The sequence below is a fragment of the Odocoileus virginianus genome, unplaced genomic scaffold (assembly GCF_023699985.2).
Source record: "Odocoileus virginianus isolate 20LAN1187 ecotype Illinois unplaced genomic scaffold, Ovbor_1.2 Unplaced_Contig_30, whole genome shotgun sequence".
NCBI lineage: Eukaryota > Metazoa > Chordata > Mammalia > Artiodactyla > Cervidae > Odocoileus > Odocoileus virginianus.
Window position 1 is genome coordinate 675,879 of NW_027224347.1, and position 16,036 is coordinate 691,914.

The following is a 16,036-nucleotide window of genomic DNA, read 5'->3' on the forward strand; positions in this document are numbered from 1 at the left end:
TATCTATCAGCAAAGTAATTATGAGAGCACATGTGATAACTATGTGAATCTTTTAAAATTCTGCAAAAAGGAATGATCATGAGCATTTAAAATGTCCTTTATATATTCAAGAGTGCTAACACACATCACTTTGTTTAAAGAAAACACTGGAAGTAAGGGTGGAAATAGTATAAAATTTACATTTATTAAAAACTAAATCTTAAATCTATTTCAGTCATTTATTTTCTGGCAATCATAGAGAAGTTATACTATCTCCTAAATGGTATATTTGTTTTCATGACATATAGGTTGTTATATGTACCTTCTTGGAACAGTTAATAATACAAAGTAAAAGCTGAGAAATGGAAAATAATTAATGAAAATGCCTACACAGAATAAATAAATATCTTCCTAATGATAGCTGTATAGTCAATGTCTTTGTGTCTGCCCAGATTGAAAAGGTCACAAATTTCTGGAGACCTCAACTGCCTTCCCAAGATGCTTGCTTCCTGGTCCTTTGCCAACATCTCCTTCTTCCAGCCACCTGCTTTCCTGATGATTGGCATCCCAGGCCTGGAGGCCGTTCATGGCTGGATCTCCATCCCCTTCGCCTCCATGTACACTGTGGCCCTCACTGGAAACTGCCTGATCCTCTTGGCTGTGAGGAGGACCCCCAGCCTGCACCAGCCCATGTACTACTTCCTGTCCATGCTGGCCCTCACCGACGTGGGCCTCACCTTGTCCACAATGCCCACCACGCTGGCTGTGCTCTGGTTTGACCATCAGCTCATCGGCTTCAATGCCTGTCTGGCCCAGATGTTCTTCCTCCACTCCTTCTCCGTGGTGGAGTCCTCGGTGCTCCTGGCCATGTCGTTTGACCGCTTTGTGGCCATCTCCAACCCCCTGCGCTATGCCTCTGTCCTCACAGACAGTGTCATCATCAGGATTGGGATGGGCATTGTGGCTCGCGCCACTGTGTCCCTCTTCCCAGGGCCCTTCTTACTAAAGAGACTGAACTTTTGTCCTGGCAAGATCCTCCTGTCCCACTCATTCTGTTTCCATGCAGATGTCATGAAACGAGCCTGCGCTGACATTACTGTCAATATCATTTACGGGCTGTATGTGGTTCTGTCCACAGTGGGTTTTGACTCCTTGCTTATTGTGCTGTCCTATACTCTTATTCTTCATACAGTGATGAGTCTGGCCTCTCCCAGGGAACGTATCCGGGCCCTCAACACTTGCGTTTCTCATATTTTGGCTGTTCTGGTTTTCTTCATCCCAGTCATAGGTGTGTCCATGATCCACCGTTTTGGGAGACACCTCCCCCCCATAGTACATGCCCTTGTCGCCTACGTGTACCTGGTGGTGCCCCCTGTGCTGAACCCCATCATCTACAGTGTCAAGTCCAAGCCCATCAGGGAGGCCATGCTCAGGGTGCTGAGGGAGAAGAGGAAAGGCTGATGAAATCAAAAAATAACCTCAGAATCTGAGGGAAAACTCAGCCAAACAGTTACAACCTATGTCCAGAAAGCCCATATACTGAGCCCTGACCCAGAGACATTATCAAGAGAATGACAAGCAAATCACCCTCATACATATGGGTGAAAAGCAGTCCTGATTTCTTTTTAAGTCTTTGTGGCCTCACATTTAATTTATTTGTTTATTTATTTATTTGTTATTTTTCACTGTGCTGCATCGCTTGCAGGATCTTAGTTCCCCAAACATGGATGAAACCTGGAGCTCCAACAGTGAGAGTGCCAAGTCCTAATCACAGGACCACCAGGGACTTCCTCGGTTCTGATTTTTCACTCCATTCATTAAATTCCATTTTTTAAATTTAGTGTTTATTTATGCTAAAATCTGTGGTTGTTACATGAAATATTTAAATGAACCATATGTAGTCTCTTCACTACTTTGAAGGATAGCAGCTTCTAAACACACAACTATAATAATGTGTAACAAGGCTGTGAGAGGTTCACACAAAGTGCTATAGGAGCCTAGAAGTGGATTTGCTGCCTTGACAGGAGGAAATGAGATAAGAGTCAGTGAAGAAGGAGGCTGAAAGATGAGTAGGAGCTTGTCAGGCAGAAAACGTAGGTAAAGGGAGGTCATACCTAATAAATGGGAAAGAATATAAAAAATGATAAAACTGAGGCATGGAGTTATCTGGTTGATGTGAAAAAGTGAGTGGTTAGATGCTGCTCAGCATAATGTGTTAGGTGTTGGAGGGAGAACTGGAGATAAGCTGGAAATGACAGGCAGTGGTGAGACCTCTTTAACCTTTCAGATCTGATTGGACCATTTGGTCTTCATTCTTTGTTTAAAGGTCAGCCTTGGAAAAGCTACTGCAATGTAAGAAGTTGTAGAGGCTTTACTGTGTATCACAAATTAGGAAGGTGAAAGTGAAGGAGAAAATGAATGCAAGAAAAACTTTTAAGAAGTTGTTTTAACAGTCTAGAAAAAAAGAATGTAAACTAAAACTAAGTCAATAATTTAAAAAAAAAATAAATGTAATTTTTTCTTTAATTTCATCTCCACATATCTCTTCTCTGTCTTCTGAAAGTACCTGGAAGCAATGATACCATCATCAATGAGCAAGACTAGTATCTATTCGCTTCTAAATATCATTCACCACTACCTATAACCTAGGATTCTTGGAGTAGTGGCTAATTCCAGGTATCCAGGTATGAAGCAGGGAGAACACAAAGTGAGATGGAATAGTTTATGCCTGAAGAAATAAAAAAACACAAAGACAATAGGAGCATTAAAAAAAATACACAGAAACTCATTCAAAAAGTCTACCAGTGGCCAAATGTAGGCCAATTAGAACATTAAAAATAGTTTTAACAGCAATTGATTATAGCAAATAGAATTCTTTAAGAAAAGTATGAGTCCCCAGTGATACTCAAAATGAAGAGATAGAAAAGAAGAAAACTCTTTTTATAGAAGAATGTCATGAAATAAATGCAAAAGTGTTGATTTATTAATAGATAACCTCTTTGCCATTTTTAAAGCATTTTAAATAATCAATAAATGCTTAAAAGATGTTCAGATACAATATTCACAGTTTCAAAGTACACTGCACAACTTACCTACAAAATAGGAAAGGATAAATCTGTTTGAACAATAAAGAGACTGGCAATAATAAGCAAATAATCAAATTTAGGCTAACCAATAAGATGTAATCTGACCTTATGTGCTTTCTGATAAGAATAAGGACACAAAATCACATATGTAAAAGTCCTACCAAAAATACTCAACCTGAATCTACTATGAGGAAATATCCAGGGAAACAATAAATATGGGAAGTACCACACACACACATACTTACACTAACATACATACATACACTTACACACAAACTAGTAGCCTGGGAAAGTTTTCAAAATACAGTGCTATAAAAGTTATGTCAGGGGACTTAATCTATATTAAAAGAGATCAAAGGGACATAAAAACCAAATGCTAGCATTAATTAGCCATTATTAGAACAATCATGGAATTCAAATATGTATTGTATATAGGCAATAGTGTTCCGTTCAGTTCAGTTGCTCAGTCATGTCTGACTCTTTGCTACCCCATGGACTAGAGCAGCACACCAAGCCTCCCTGACCATCACCAACTCCTGGAGTTTAGTCAAATTCATGTCCTTAGAGGCGGTGATACCATCTAACCATCTCATCCTCTGTCATCCCCTTCTCCTCCTGCCTTCAATCTTTCCCAGCATCAGGGTCTTTTCCAATGAGTCAGCTCTTTGCATCAGGTGGCCAAAGTATTGGAGCTTCAACTTCAGCATCAGTCCTTCCAATGAATATTCATGACTGATTTCCTTTAGGATGGACTGACTGGATCTCCTTGCTGACCAAGAAGACTCTCAAGAGTCTTCTCCAACACCACAGTTCAAAAGCATCAATTCTTTGATGCTCAGCTTTCTTTACAGTCCAACTCTCACATCCATACACAACTACTGGAAAAACCATAGCTGTTGACTAGATGGACCTTTGTTGGCAAAGTAATGTCTCTGCTTTTTAATATGCTGTCTAGGTTTGTCATAACTTTTCTTCCAAGGAGCAAGCGTCTTTTAATTTCATGGTGGCAGTCACCATCTGCAGTGATTTTGGAGCCCAAAAAAAAAGTCTGTCACTGTTTCCATTGTTTCCTCATCTATTTGCCATGAAGTGATGGAACCAGAGCCATGATCTTAGTTTTCTGAATGTTAAGTTTTAAGCCAACTTTTTTACTCTCCTTTCACTTCATCAAGAGGCTCTTTAGTTCTTCTCGCTTTCTGCCATAAGGCTGGTGTCATCTGCATATCTGAGGTTATTGGTATTTCCCCTGGCAATCTTAATTCCAGCTTGTGCTTCATCCAGCCCAGTGTTTCTCATGATGTACTCTGCATATAATTTAACCAGTGTGACAGTATTCAGCCTTGACATACTCCTTTCCCAATTTGTAACCAATCTGTTGTTCCAAGTTCAGTTCTAACTGTTGCTTCCTGACCTGCATATAGATTTCTCAAGAGGCAGATCAGGTGATCTGGTATTCCCATCTCTTGAAGAATTTTCCAGTTTGTTGTGATCCATACAGTCAAAGGTTTTGGTGTAGTCAATAAAGCAGAAGTAGATGTTTTTCTGGAACTCTCTTGCTTTTTCAATGATCCAATGGATGTTGGCAATTTGATCTCTGGTTCCAATGCCTTTTCTAAACCCAGCTTGAACATCTAGAAGTTCACAGTTCACATACTATTGAAGTCTAGCTTGGAGAATTTTTAGAATTACTTTACTAGCATGTGAGATAAGTGTAATTGTGCTATAGTTTGAACATTCTTTGGCTTTGCCTTTCTTTGGGATTGGAAGGAAAACTGACTTTTTCCAGTCCTGTGGCAATGGCTGAGTTTTCCAAATTTGCTGGCATACTGAGTACAGCACTTTCACAGCATCATCTTTTAGGATTTGAAATAGCTCAACTGGAATTTCATCACCATCCACTAGCTTTGTTCATAGTGATGCTTCCTAAGTCCCACTTGACTTCGCATTCCAGGGTGTCTGGCTCTAGGTGAGTGATCACAATAGTATTAGGCTGGTATGATTTGCCTAGGTTTAAAAATAGTTTTGTGATTAGGTAGGAAAATCTATTTTTAGGAAGTGCATGCTTAATATTTATTAAGAAGGGTTGTAATAGCTATAATTTATTTTCAAATGAGTTGTCAAAATAAAATATATATGAGTGCAAGTGTAGAGAGTAAGGGGGGGAAAGAGAGATAGAAAACAGTGTTAAAAATGTTGCTAATCTAGGTGATTGGAATACACGTATCAGAATATTCTTTTGACTCTTGCAGACATTTTAAATTTATAAAAATGAGAAAGTGTAAGTGGAGCATATCATATATATACACATATATATAAAGAGAGAGAGACAGAGTGACCCTCATGCCCATGGTCCTATATTTCAGGAGAGATAGGACAGCCTCTTAGATAATTATTAGATACTGAGGAGATCCTAAGACTGAGCTTGGGTATGCATGTTAGGGATGCTGAATTAGAATTCAGAGTTAGCAAAATAATTATACCTCCTCTTGACTAGAATATCATTTTACTCAAAACAGTAATTGGGACTTCATGAACTCCCACCCACCCCAAGCCAAGTCAGAGAGTTCAACAGTGATCACTGAGCACCCAGTGTTTCCTTCAGTTGTAATACTTGATACACTATATCATAATTATGGATAAAAAAAGAAAGCTTACCACTCAGTGCAGGATGCTTTAATGGATGGATGGATGGATGAACACAGGGAGAGAATGTATCAGTAGCATAGGGCCTCTGGGTTCTCTTCAGAAATGGAGATCTCTGGATGCAGGGTCTCTACTCCTCCCCTAGTTTACCTTCACATGTAGGTAGCAGAGGGCTGGCCCACCACGGCACACCCCTGGGGAGAGGACCTCCAGCTTCTTTACTGCTAGAGTCCCCTACTCCTACTCTCACCATCTTATTTAGAAGACTCTTCTCCTTCCGGAGGAGATAAAAGTTCCTGTCCTCTGGGTCTGTGATCTTCTCTCTGCTACTCCTTTTTTTTTTAATATTTTATTTTATTTTTATTTCTTTTTTTTTCCATTTATTTTTATTAGTTAGAGGCTAATTACTTTACAATATTGTAGTGGTTTTTGTCATACATTGCCATGAATCAGCAGCCATGGATTTACCTGTATTTCCCATCCCAATCCCCCCTCCCACCTTCCTCTCCACCCAATTCCCTACTCCTTTTGTAGCCTGTACACACCTCTCCTAGAACTCTTACCACTCGCTGTTGAAACCATGCTTTGTACTGACAGTTTCTGGAAGGCAACAGTGAAACCTAATTCACATTGAATGCCTTCATTATCTGTAAATGAGATTAGCCCAAAAGTGGCTTCATGAATACTGCTTGAATAAACCTATTTATGAATCGTAACTCCTAAATAAATGCACTGAAGTTTATTCATGTATTTATTCAACAACTACTTATTAAATTTACATCAAATCTCAAGCAATGAAAGCTGGAGTTACAGCTCTTCACAGCTGTGGATCCAATGGACATCTTTGTTGCTCCAAAAGTGTACCTCCTTGCTCAAGAATGGCCTTCCTCTGACTATTTGCTATTGCCTGAGGTTATAATATTAGAGCCTCTACATTTTAGTTACACATAACTCTCTCTGCCTCACCTTGTAAATTTCTGTGTCTGGGATAGAAATACCTTCATTCCAAAGTCATCCCAGAGACCACTCCGGTAGGCACTTTCTTCACTGGCAGCTACACTGGCAAAAAATTGGGGAGTGGGTAAATTTAAGCAGGATTTAGAGGTCAACATCTGTAAACATAAATATTGTCTTAAGGTGATATTGCAGATATCGTCTAGATCCTGATGTCAGTTCTTTTGAGTATATATTCAGAAGTAGAACTGCTGGATGACACAGTAGTTCCAAATTTAATTTTTGAGTAAACTCCATACTGTTTTCCATAGCAGTTTCAACAGTTTACAGTATCACCAACAGTGTACAAAGGTTCTAATTTCTCCACATCCTCACCAATACTATTTTTTAATGACAGCCATCTTAACAGTTGGATCAACTTAGAAAAGACGATGATTCGAGCCCTCTCCTCCACAGTTCAATTGCTCAAATAAACCATTTTTTTTATAAGTTTTCATCCAAACACATATATCCTACATGTTGTCAATTCCCCAGGAAGGACTAAGCAGAGACTCTCCTCTGTTGCCTGTGGCAGGGCCGTCCCTGGGGAGCAGTGACTCACTAGGGCACCCAGTCAGTGGTATAAAGTAGTATCTTAATTGCAGAGTTCTTCTGGGCTTCTTCAGCATGTGGAGCAGTAAAGACTGCAACAACAGGCAGTGTGAGTAATTTGGGGACCAGATAGAACCCTTTCTACACTATTTAGAAGGATGAGGACCTAGTTAGAGAGCCTGAGATCCCTCTCTGTCAGTTGCTGTCTTGAGGAGCCAGTGAGCTGGAGGATGAGTAGATGCCAGGAGCAGGAAGAAAAGGACCTTCCATAAATGGCAGGTCCACACCCCCAGGTAGGGGAGAAGTAAAGAAGGCTACTTTCTGAACACACAGATTTCCTAATTCATATAATTATTAAACCCAGGCTCTGTGCCCAAGCAGGTGAGTACACTTTTGTTTCTCTAAGTAAGGCATCAGTATAAGGGAAATCCCACCCGTCCTGTGGGTGATCTGAACATTTTCTAGGTGTCTATACTCTCACTATGAGATTTTTGTTTCCATTTTTCTGAGTAAGAAGAGCCTTTTATAAAAGACTCATATATTACAAAATGATTATACCATAGCATTAGATAGCACCTCCCTCATGTCACATAATTACCATGGTTTTCTTTTTTTGTAGAAATTTAAAAAAGAAAAGAAAAGCACTTGGCTTTGAGGTCAAGTAAAGAAAGTATGGTGGATTCAGCCTTTTGTTTGTAGACAATTTGACATTCCCAGACATACCCAATCACAAGTTAACAGAAACCTAGAATGCTAAAGAGGAAGTGCTTGAATTCCTTGGGGGAAGAGAGCTATAATTTATAATATCTTTGACCCTTTAGTGTCCTGGAGATAATAATAGAAGAACAAACATGGTCTGTTTCCAGGTTAAAGTGATTTATTATATAATACTTCCGAACTTCATGGGAAGAAAGAAACATGTTAATAGAACTTGGCTACTAAAATAGGCATTTTAGTAAAAGAACAGAAAATAAAATATTTCTTTTGTTTCACTATAAAGAATCCTTTTCTAATTATCAGACTCCTCATGACACTGTAATATTCTCAAAAGGGGATAGAAAGGTCATGCATGCTCTGATGCAAGGAAGAAATTCTTGTGATTGCATTGGAGTTGCTCATGGGTTTGGCAACTAGTCTTAAATGGTATCCTATCATTTTACTACCTTTGCTCTAAGTTTCCTGAAAGTTCAGCTTAAATTACCATTTGGATCCTTCCACCACAGCCAAGAGCAATAGATCACATAAATACCCACAATTGCATGGGATCTACCTATGAACTGTGGACAAAGGCAAGTTCTAAGATAAGAGATTTGTGAATAACTCAATAATAGATCAATTAATGCAGAATGGAAGAAAGAGATTTGTGATGCTAATCTGACATAAAATTAGTCTTCAGATTCCCACAAGTTAAAAGAACAGCCCAGAATTCACCTTCAGCTATCACATTATCATTTATGTTACCAATGACAGAGGGTATTTCCTAGTTGATCCTAAGTAAACCTAAATAAAACTGGATAATAATAAATAGTAATTGTATTAATCTGGAAGAGCCATTGGTTTTTAATATATGCAAAATTTATTCTTTAAGTTGTGAACATATGCACCTAGGAGGTACTGTGTTAAGGGTTGCAGTGGAGGGGAAAGTGAAAGCGAAATTTGCTCAGTCATGTCCAACTCTTTGTGAACCCATGGATTATACAGACCATGGAATTTTCCAGGTCGTAATACTGGAGTGGGTAGCCTTTTCCTTCTTCAGGGGATCATCCCGACCCAGGAATCAAACTGGGGTCACCTGTATTACAGGCGGATTCTTTACCAACTGAGCTATCAGGGAAGCCCCATACTGGAGGGGAACTGGATTATAAAATTTAGGGTGTCTTCATTCAATTATTACTTTGTTGTTCATTCATTGATTATTCTTGGGGGAAAAAACATAAATCTGTGAAATTATCAAACTCAAAACACTGAGAATGAATGAGATTCTTGAGGAAATGTGTCTTGGATTAGTAAAAAGAAAAGCAGTAACCAGGAGATAATTAACACAATAAACAGAAAATTTTATTTCTTTATAAGAAGGAGCCAAAGGGTCACAGAGTGGAGTAAAAAGATTTTTGGAGAAATAGGAAGGGGCTTCAACTGCAGAACCTCAAATCTTGTCACTATGGAATATCAGAAGAGAACAGGGTTTTCTTGATAATCTAATCCTGCCAGCACTCACACTTAACAAATTTTCCATATCTAGCACCGCCCATTGTCAATACAGGTGGTGTTAGACTCCTGAAAGTGTGTAAGCCAAAGAGGCTTGAATTTGAATTTGAATTTGAATTTCCCCAGCATAGCCTAGGGGAAACTCATCAAGCTTCTTCCTTCTTTTTTAAACATTGCCTTATTGTTGCCATTATTATTCCTTAAAGGTTGCAGGAGGGAAGAGAGCTAGGGAAAGGGGCAAAATAGGTGAAGGGGATTAAGAGGTACAAACTACTAGGTATAAAATAAGTTATAAGGATATGGTGTACAGCACAGGGAATATAGTCTTATTTTATAATAACTTTGTATGGAGTATAATCCATAAAAATATAAAATTACTATGAATTTGAGTTGAGCTATTTTAAATCCTAAAAGATGATGCTGTGAAAGTGCTGCACTCAATATGCCAGCAAATTTAGAAAACTTCAGTGGCCACAGGACTGGAAAATGTCAGTTGTTCATTCCAATCCCAAAGGGCAATGCCAAAGAATGTTCAAACTACAGCACAATTGCACTCATCTCACATGCTAGCAAGGTAATGCTCAAAATCCTCCAAGCTAGGCTTCAACAGTATGTGAACCAAGAACTTCCAGATGTACAAGCTGGATTTAGAAAAGGCAGAGGAACCAGAGATCAAATTGCCAACATCCATTGGATCATAGAAAAAGCAAGAGAATTCCAGAAAAACATCTACTTCTGCTTCATTGACTATGCTAAAGCCTTTGACTGTGTGGATCACAACAAACTGTGGAAAATTCTTCAAGAGATGAGAATACCAGACCATCTTACCTGCCTCCTGAGAAACCTGTATGCAAGTCAAGAAGCAACAGTTAGAACTAGACATGAAACAGTGGACTGGTTCAAATTGGGAAAGGAGTACGTCAAGGATGTATATTGTCACCCTGCTTATTTAATTTATATGCAGAGTACATCATGTGAAATGCCAGGTTGGATGAATCACAAGCTGGAATCAAGATTGCTGGGAGAAATATCAACAACCTCAGATATGCAGATGATACCACTTTAATGGCAGAAAGTGAAGAGGAACTAAAGAGCCTCTTGATGAAGGTGAAAGAGGAGAGTGAAAAAGCTGGCTTAAAACTCAACATTCAAAAAACGAAGATCATGGCATCTGGTCCCATCACTTCATGGCAAATAGATGGGGAAAAGTGGAAACAGTGGCAGGGAATGCTCAATGAATGCAGTGAGGGAATGATTCCTGTAAAGCAATGGATTGCAAGGGCATCCAAAGACCCAGGTGGATATTCTCTCGGCAAGGCAGAGATGGATCCCAAATACCTAAGTGCTCTCAGCGACCTGGTGAGAATCAAGCATCTCTTCATTTAACTTTCTGAGTACTTAATATGACATTCAGCCTAGGAATTTATCATTACGGAGTGTTGATTAGAAGACAATGTCCTGGGATTGTACTCAGACTCTCCAAATACAAAAAGATCTAATAGCTGAGTCAGGTGAAAGCTGTAGTTTTCTCCTCCTTTCATGGACTAAAGAATTTCTCTCTTTTTACCTTAGCTAAAATATTTCTCTTCCCTATCAACAAGGCTAAAAATAATGTACTGTGTGAAAGCACATATGCAAAATATGCTATCATTGGAATAATAATAAGGCAAAGGGATGATGATGAGCATTTGGAGAGTGCTTTACGTAGTGAAGGGCTTCCTGGTAGCTCAGCTGGTAAAGAATGTGCCTGCAATGCAGGAGACCCTGGTTCGATTCCTGGGTTGGGAAGATCCTCTGGAGAAGGAATAGGCTACCCACTCCAGTATTCTTGGGCTTCCCTTGTGGCTCAGCTGGTAAAGAATCTACCTGCAATGTGGAAGACCTGGGTTCGATCCCTGGGTTGGACGATCTCCTAGAGAAGAGAAAGGCTACCCACTCCAGTATTCTGGCCTGGAGAATTCCATGGACTATACAGTCCATGGGTCTCAAAGAGTCAGACACAACTGAGCAAATTTCATTTTCACTTACATAGTGAAGTGTGTTAACAAACATCACTTTTTTCAATATTAGAAGATACTGACTGCAAGTAAAGGGTGGAAATAGTATAGCATTTATATTTAGAAAGAAAGAAATTCTAAATCTATTTCAGTCATTTATTTTCTCCTGGAGGAGGAAATGGCAATACTCCAGTATTCTTTCCTGTGAAATCCTATAGACAGAGGAGGCTGGTGAAATCCCATGAATAGAGGAGGCTGGTGGGCCTCTGGGGTGCATGGGGTCCAAAGGGTTGCAAAGAGTTGGACATGGCTGAGCAACCAAACACCCACCCAGCCATGGAAAATTTAATCTATCCCCCAACATGCTGCATTTGTTTTGAGGACACATTTGTTTATGCATATACATCCCTGGAACAGTTAATAATACAAAGTAAAAGCTGAGAAAAGGAAAAATAATAAACAAAAAGAATAAATAAATGTCTTCTTTGACAGATATCTGGTCGGTGTCTTTCTATCTATCTGGCAAGACTGAAAAAGTCACAAGTTTCTGGAGACCTCAACTGCCTTCCAGAGATGATCCCTTCCCCATCCTTCAATAACATCTCCTTCTTCCAGCCACCTGCTTTCCTGATGATTGGCATCCCAGGCCTGGAGGCCGTTCATGGCTGGATCTCCATCCCCTTCTCCTCCATGTACACTGTGGCCCTCGCTGGAAACTGCTTGATCCTCTTGGCTGTGAGGAGGACCCCCAGCCTGCACCAGCCCATGTACTACTTCCTGTCCATGCTGGCCCTCACCGACGTGGGCCTCACCTTGTCCACAATGCCCACCACGCTGGCTGTGCTCTGGTTTGACCATCGGCTCATCGGCTTCAATGCCTGTCTGGCCCAGATGTTCTTCCTGCACTCCTTCTCCGTGGTGGAGTCCTCGGTGCTCCTGGCCATGTCATTCGATCGCTTTGTGGCCATCTCCAACCCCCTGCGCTATGCCTCTGTCCTCACAGACAGTGTCATCATCAGGATTGGAGTGGTTATTGTGGCTCGTGCTACCCTGTCTCTCCTCCCAGTGCCTTTCCTGCTTAAACGTCTGAACTTCTGCCCTAATAAGACCCTTTTGTCCCATTCATTCTGCTTCCATCCTGACGTGATGAGAAGAGCCTGTGCTGACATCACCATAAACATCCTCTATGGGCTCTATGTGGTTGTGTCCACTGCGGGAGTAGATTCCCTGCTCATCGTCCTGTCCTACACTTTCATCCTGTGCACGGTCCTGGGTCTGGCCTCTCCCAGGGAGCGTATCCGGGCCCTCAACACTTGTGTTTCTCATATTTTAGCTGTTCTGGTTTTCTTCATCCCAGTCATAGGGGTGTCCATGATCCACCGTTTTGGGAGACACCTCCCCCCCATAGTACATGCCCTTGTCGCCTACGTGTACCTGGTGGTGCCCCCTGTGCTGAACCCCATCATCTACAGTGTCAAGTCCAGGCCCATCAGGGAGGCCATACTCTGGGTGCTGAGGAGGAAATGCCAGAGTTGATGATGCCAGATGCCTGCAAGATTGGGGGCCTTGAAAAAAGCTTGGCAAATCAAAATTTCAACTCCTGAATAGATCAAGTCCCACCATGGCACTGTTTGCGGCATCTGGGAAAAGAGGTGATTAATAAGCACGGGAAACTTTCATTTATTTATTTATTCTCTCATTATTTCACATACATTTTTTCAGTGCTAACTTCTTTCTAGTCCTATGCTAAGTACAAGGAATACAGAAATGATTTATAAATGGTCTTTCCCTTCAAACATCTCACCTTCAAATATACATAAAAATTACATGTATAAAAAAGTTTAAGTAAGTGTACGTGCTCAGCTGTGCCTGACTCTGCAACCCTGTGGACTATAGCTCACCAGGTGCAGTGGTAAAGAATCCTCCTGCCAATGTAGGAGACATGGGTTCAACCCCTAGGTTGGGAAGATCCCCTAGAAAAGGATGGCAACCCATTCCAGTATTCTTGCCTGGAGAATCCCATGGACGGAGAAACCTGGTTTTTCATAGCTTTTCTTCCAAGGAACAAGCATCTTTTAATTCTGTGGCTACAGTCACCACCTGCAGCGATTTTGTAGCCCAAGAAAATAAAGTCTGCCCCTGTTTCCATTTTTCCCCATCTATTCGCCATGAAGTGATGAGACAGGATTCCATGATCTAAGTTTTTTGAATGCTGAGTTTTAAACCAGCTTTCTGCCATTAGGATGGTGTCATCTGCATATCTGAGATTGTTGATATTTCTCCCAGCAATATTGATTCCAGCTTGTGATTCATCTAGCCCAGCATTTGGAATAGAAGTTAAATAAGCAGGGTGACAATATATAGCTTTGACATACTCCTTTCCCAATTTGGAACCAGTCCATTGTTCCATGTCCAGTTCTGTTTCTTCTTGACCTACATACACATTTCTAAGGAGGCGGGTAAGGTGGTCTCGTATTCCCTCTCAAAACTGACATCCTGTTATGCACCTGATAAATAGGTCAAATGATTATTTTCAAGTGTATAAGTGCTCTCTCTAAAATCTGAGGAAGACTAATAGGTTCTGTACCTCTTTAGAGGAAGTAGGAAGAACAAGGTAAAGTAATTTGCCCTTTACTTTGGAGAGGGTAGGCTGACAGGACACAGAGCACTGAACCTGTAAGAGCTTCACTGATGTGTCTGGCTGCCTAATATTTGAGCACTTTATCTCTTGCTCTATGATGTACAAATGTCTTTTTTTATATATAATTATTTTAATGATAGTCTTAGCCTATGGATAACCAGAATTGTGGTTGGACCAGCCCTTGGATTTCTTATTACTTTTTCAAGATTTTTTAAAGGTTTTCTTGAATTTCTTACAATATTGTTTCTGTTTTATGCTTTGGCATTTTTGCCACGATGCAAGTGGGATCTTAGCTCCCCAACCAGGGATCGAACCTGCACCCCCTACATTGGAAGGTGAAGTCTTAGCCACTGGACCACTAGGGAAGTACCCTATGTACATATGTTTTATGAGGATATTCAGAGGACTTACCACTTCCTGGTCTATTCTCCAAAACCTTGGCCAGTGATCTTAACATCCATGTCCAAATATCATGCTCCTTCAACTCTTAAAAGTTCTTTTGGTGAAAAGCATTTTTCCTTCTGTGACATAAGCATTCCTTTTTTCCTCATGACCTACTTCTGAGTGTTCAGTTTAGTTAATGGTCACAAGTAATGTCATCTCTGTGTTGGCTAATTCTGCCTCTTTCCAGCAAAGAGAAAGGTATTCTTTTTAAAATGATGTGAACAGCACAGATGGGCCCCTGAATCATCAAAACCTGTTGAAAGCAAGTTTTACAGAGGGCTGGGGTAGATAACCAGAGAGTCTCTACATTTCATGAGTTCTGATGGCTCATATCTCTAATTGATCAGGGTTTCCCTTTCTCTTGAAAGCTCCCTTCAGCCTCCTCCATCTTTCTTACCCTCTCATCACATTCTCTAATCCCAGGGGTGAAGCACAGCAGAAAAAAATTTCTCTGTAACCCAAAGCCTGATATCCCTAGAGATGGGCTGCATTCCCCTGAAGCAGCATAAAAGGGGAGTGTCTTGGCTGCAGAGTTTTCCCGGGTTTATGTAAGAAGTGGCACAACAAAGCAGCCTGGGGAAGCAGCCAGGGTAAGTAGCCAGGGCCCAGACTCAGAGCCTTCTTTATGTCCAGAGTCCTGGAGGACACTTCTGTTACCTTCCCCTCTCCTTCAAAATAAGAGTTAAATGGAGATAAGTGACAGAAGGCAGAGGTAGCAGAGAAATATGGAGTAGAGATATATGGAGTACTGAGTACCCTCAGTGGTAGTTTCATATTCTGCATAAGGAAAAGGTTAAGGATAATCTCTTCCTGTGGCTCCTGGATTAGCTCAGAGAAGGCCTCAAAATCCCAGGCTCTGTTTCTAAGACTGATGTCTATATTGGTGATCCAGACTGGTAATGGTTAAGGGTACCAAAATCTCTTCTGGGCTGCCATTCTAGAAAAATAGAAGGATGCATGCTTGGCAACACACAAGGATAGTATGCAAATTACTCTAGTGACTTTCATTCATTCACTTGTTTATCACAGCAACCAAATTCCCAAGATATACCATACATTGTACTGAGTAGATCCTTATGAATATTAATCAGAATTGCTGTTCTTGGGAGGCTCAAGCTAGCTGAGAGGAGAGAGAAATCAGAAATCACCAGGTAAATGACTGAATGGTTGAATGTGATTTCTAAGAGATGTGAATGAAGAAACAGAAGGGAGGGAAAAAAATGTCTGGGCATGTGGAGGGTTGTTTAGCAAAAACAAAAGTTTAGGAGCATAAGAACCTTAAGGGAAGGAGAATCAGAGGGGAAAAAAACAATAAAAGGAAAAGGTAGGAAAGTGAAAAACAAATCTATCTTAGGAACACTGGGTCTTGCAATCATAGAATGCCAAAATTAGAAAGACAGATAATCTGTCTCAGTTCCCCGATTTTACAGATGAGGAAATTGAGGATCACGAGGAGAAACTGACAGATTTTTAGCAAGCCTGGTACCATGTGC

At 40.5% G+C, this 16,036-nt stretch overlaps 2 protein-coding genes across 2 annotated transcripts; both read left to right on the plus strand.

Annotated features, from left to right (window-relative positions):
• Nucleotides 1-393: 393 nt before the first annotated feature.
• Nucleotides 394-1,440, plus strand: LOC110131870 (olfactory receptor 51I2-like). The gene is given in 1 exon segment (XM_070464583.1): nt 394-1,440. A coding segment is annotated over 1 exon segment (1,047 nt).
• A 10,591-nt stretch (nt 1,441-12,031) lies between these two features.
• On the plus strand, nt 12,032-12,994 carry LOC110131856 (olfactory receptor 51I2-like). The gene has a single exon (XM_070464587.1). It carries the CDS (start codon nt 12,032-12,034, stop codon nt 12,992-12,994), a length of 963 nt encoding a protein of 320 aa, XP_070320688.1.
• The last annotated feature ends 3,042 nt before the right edge of the window (nt 12,995-16,036 follow it).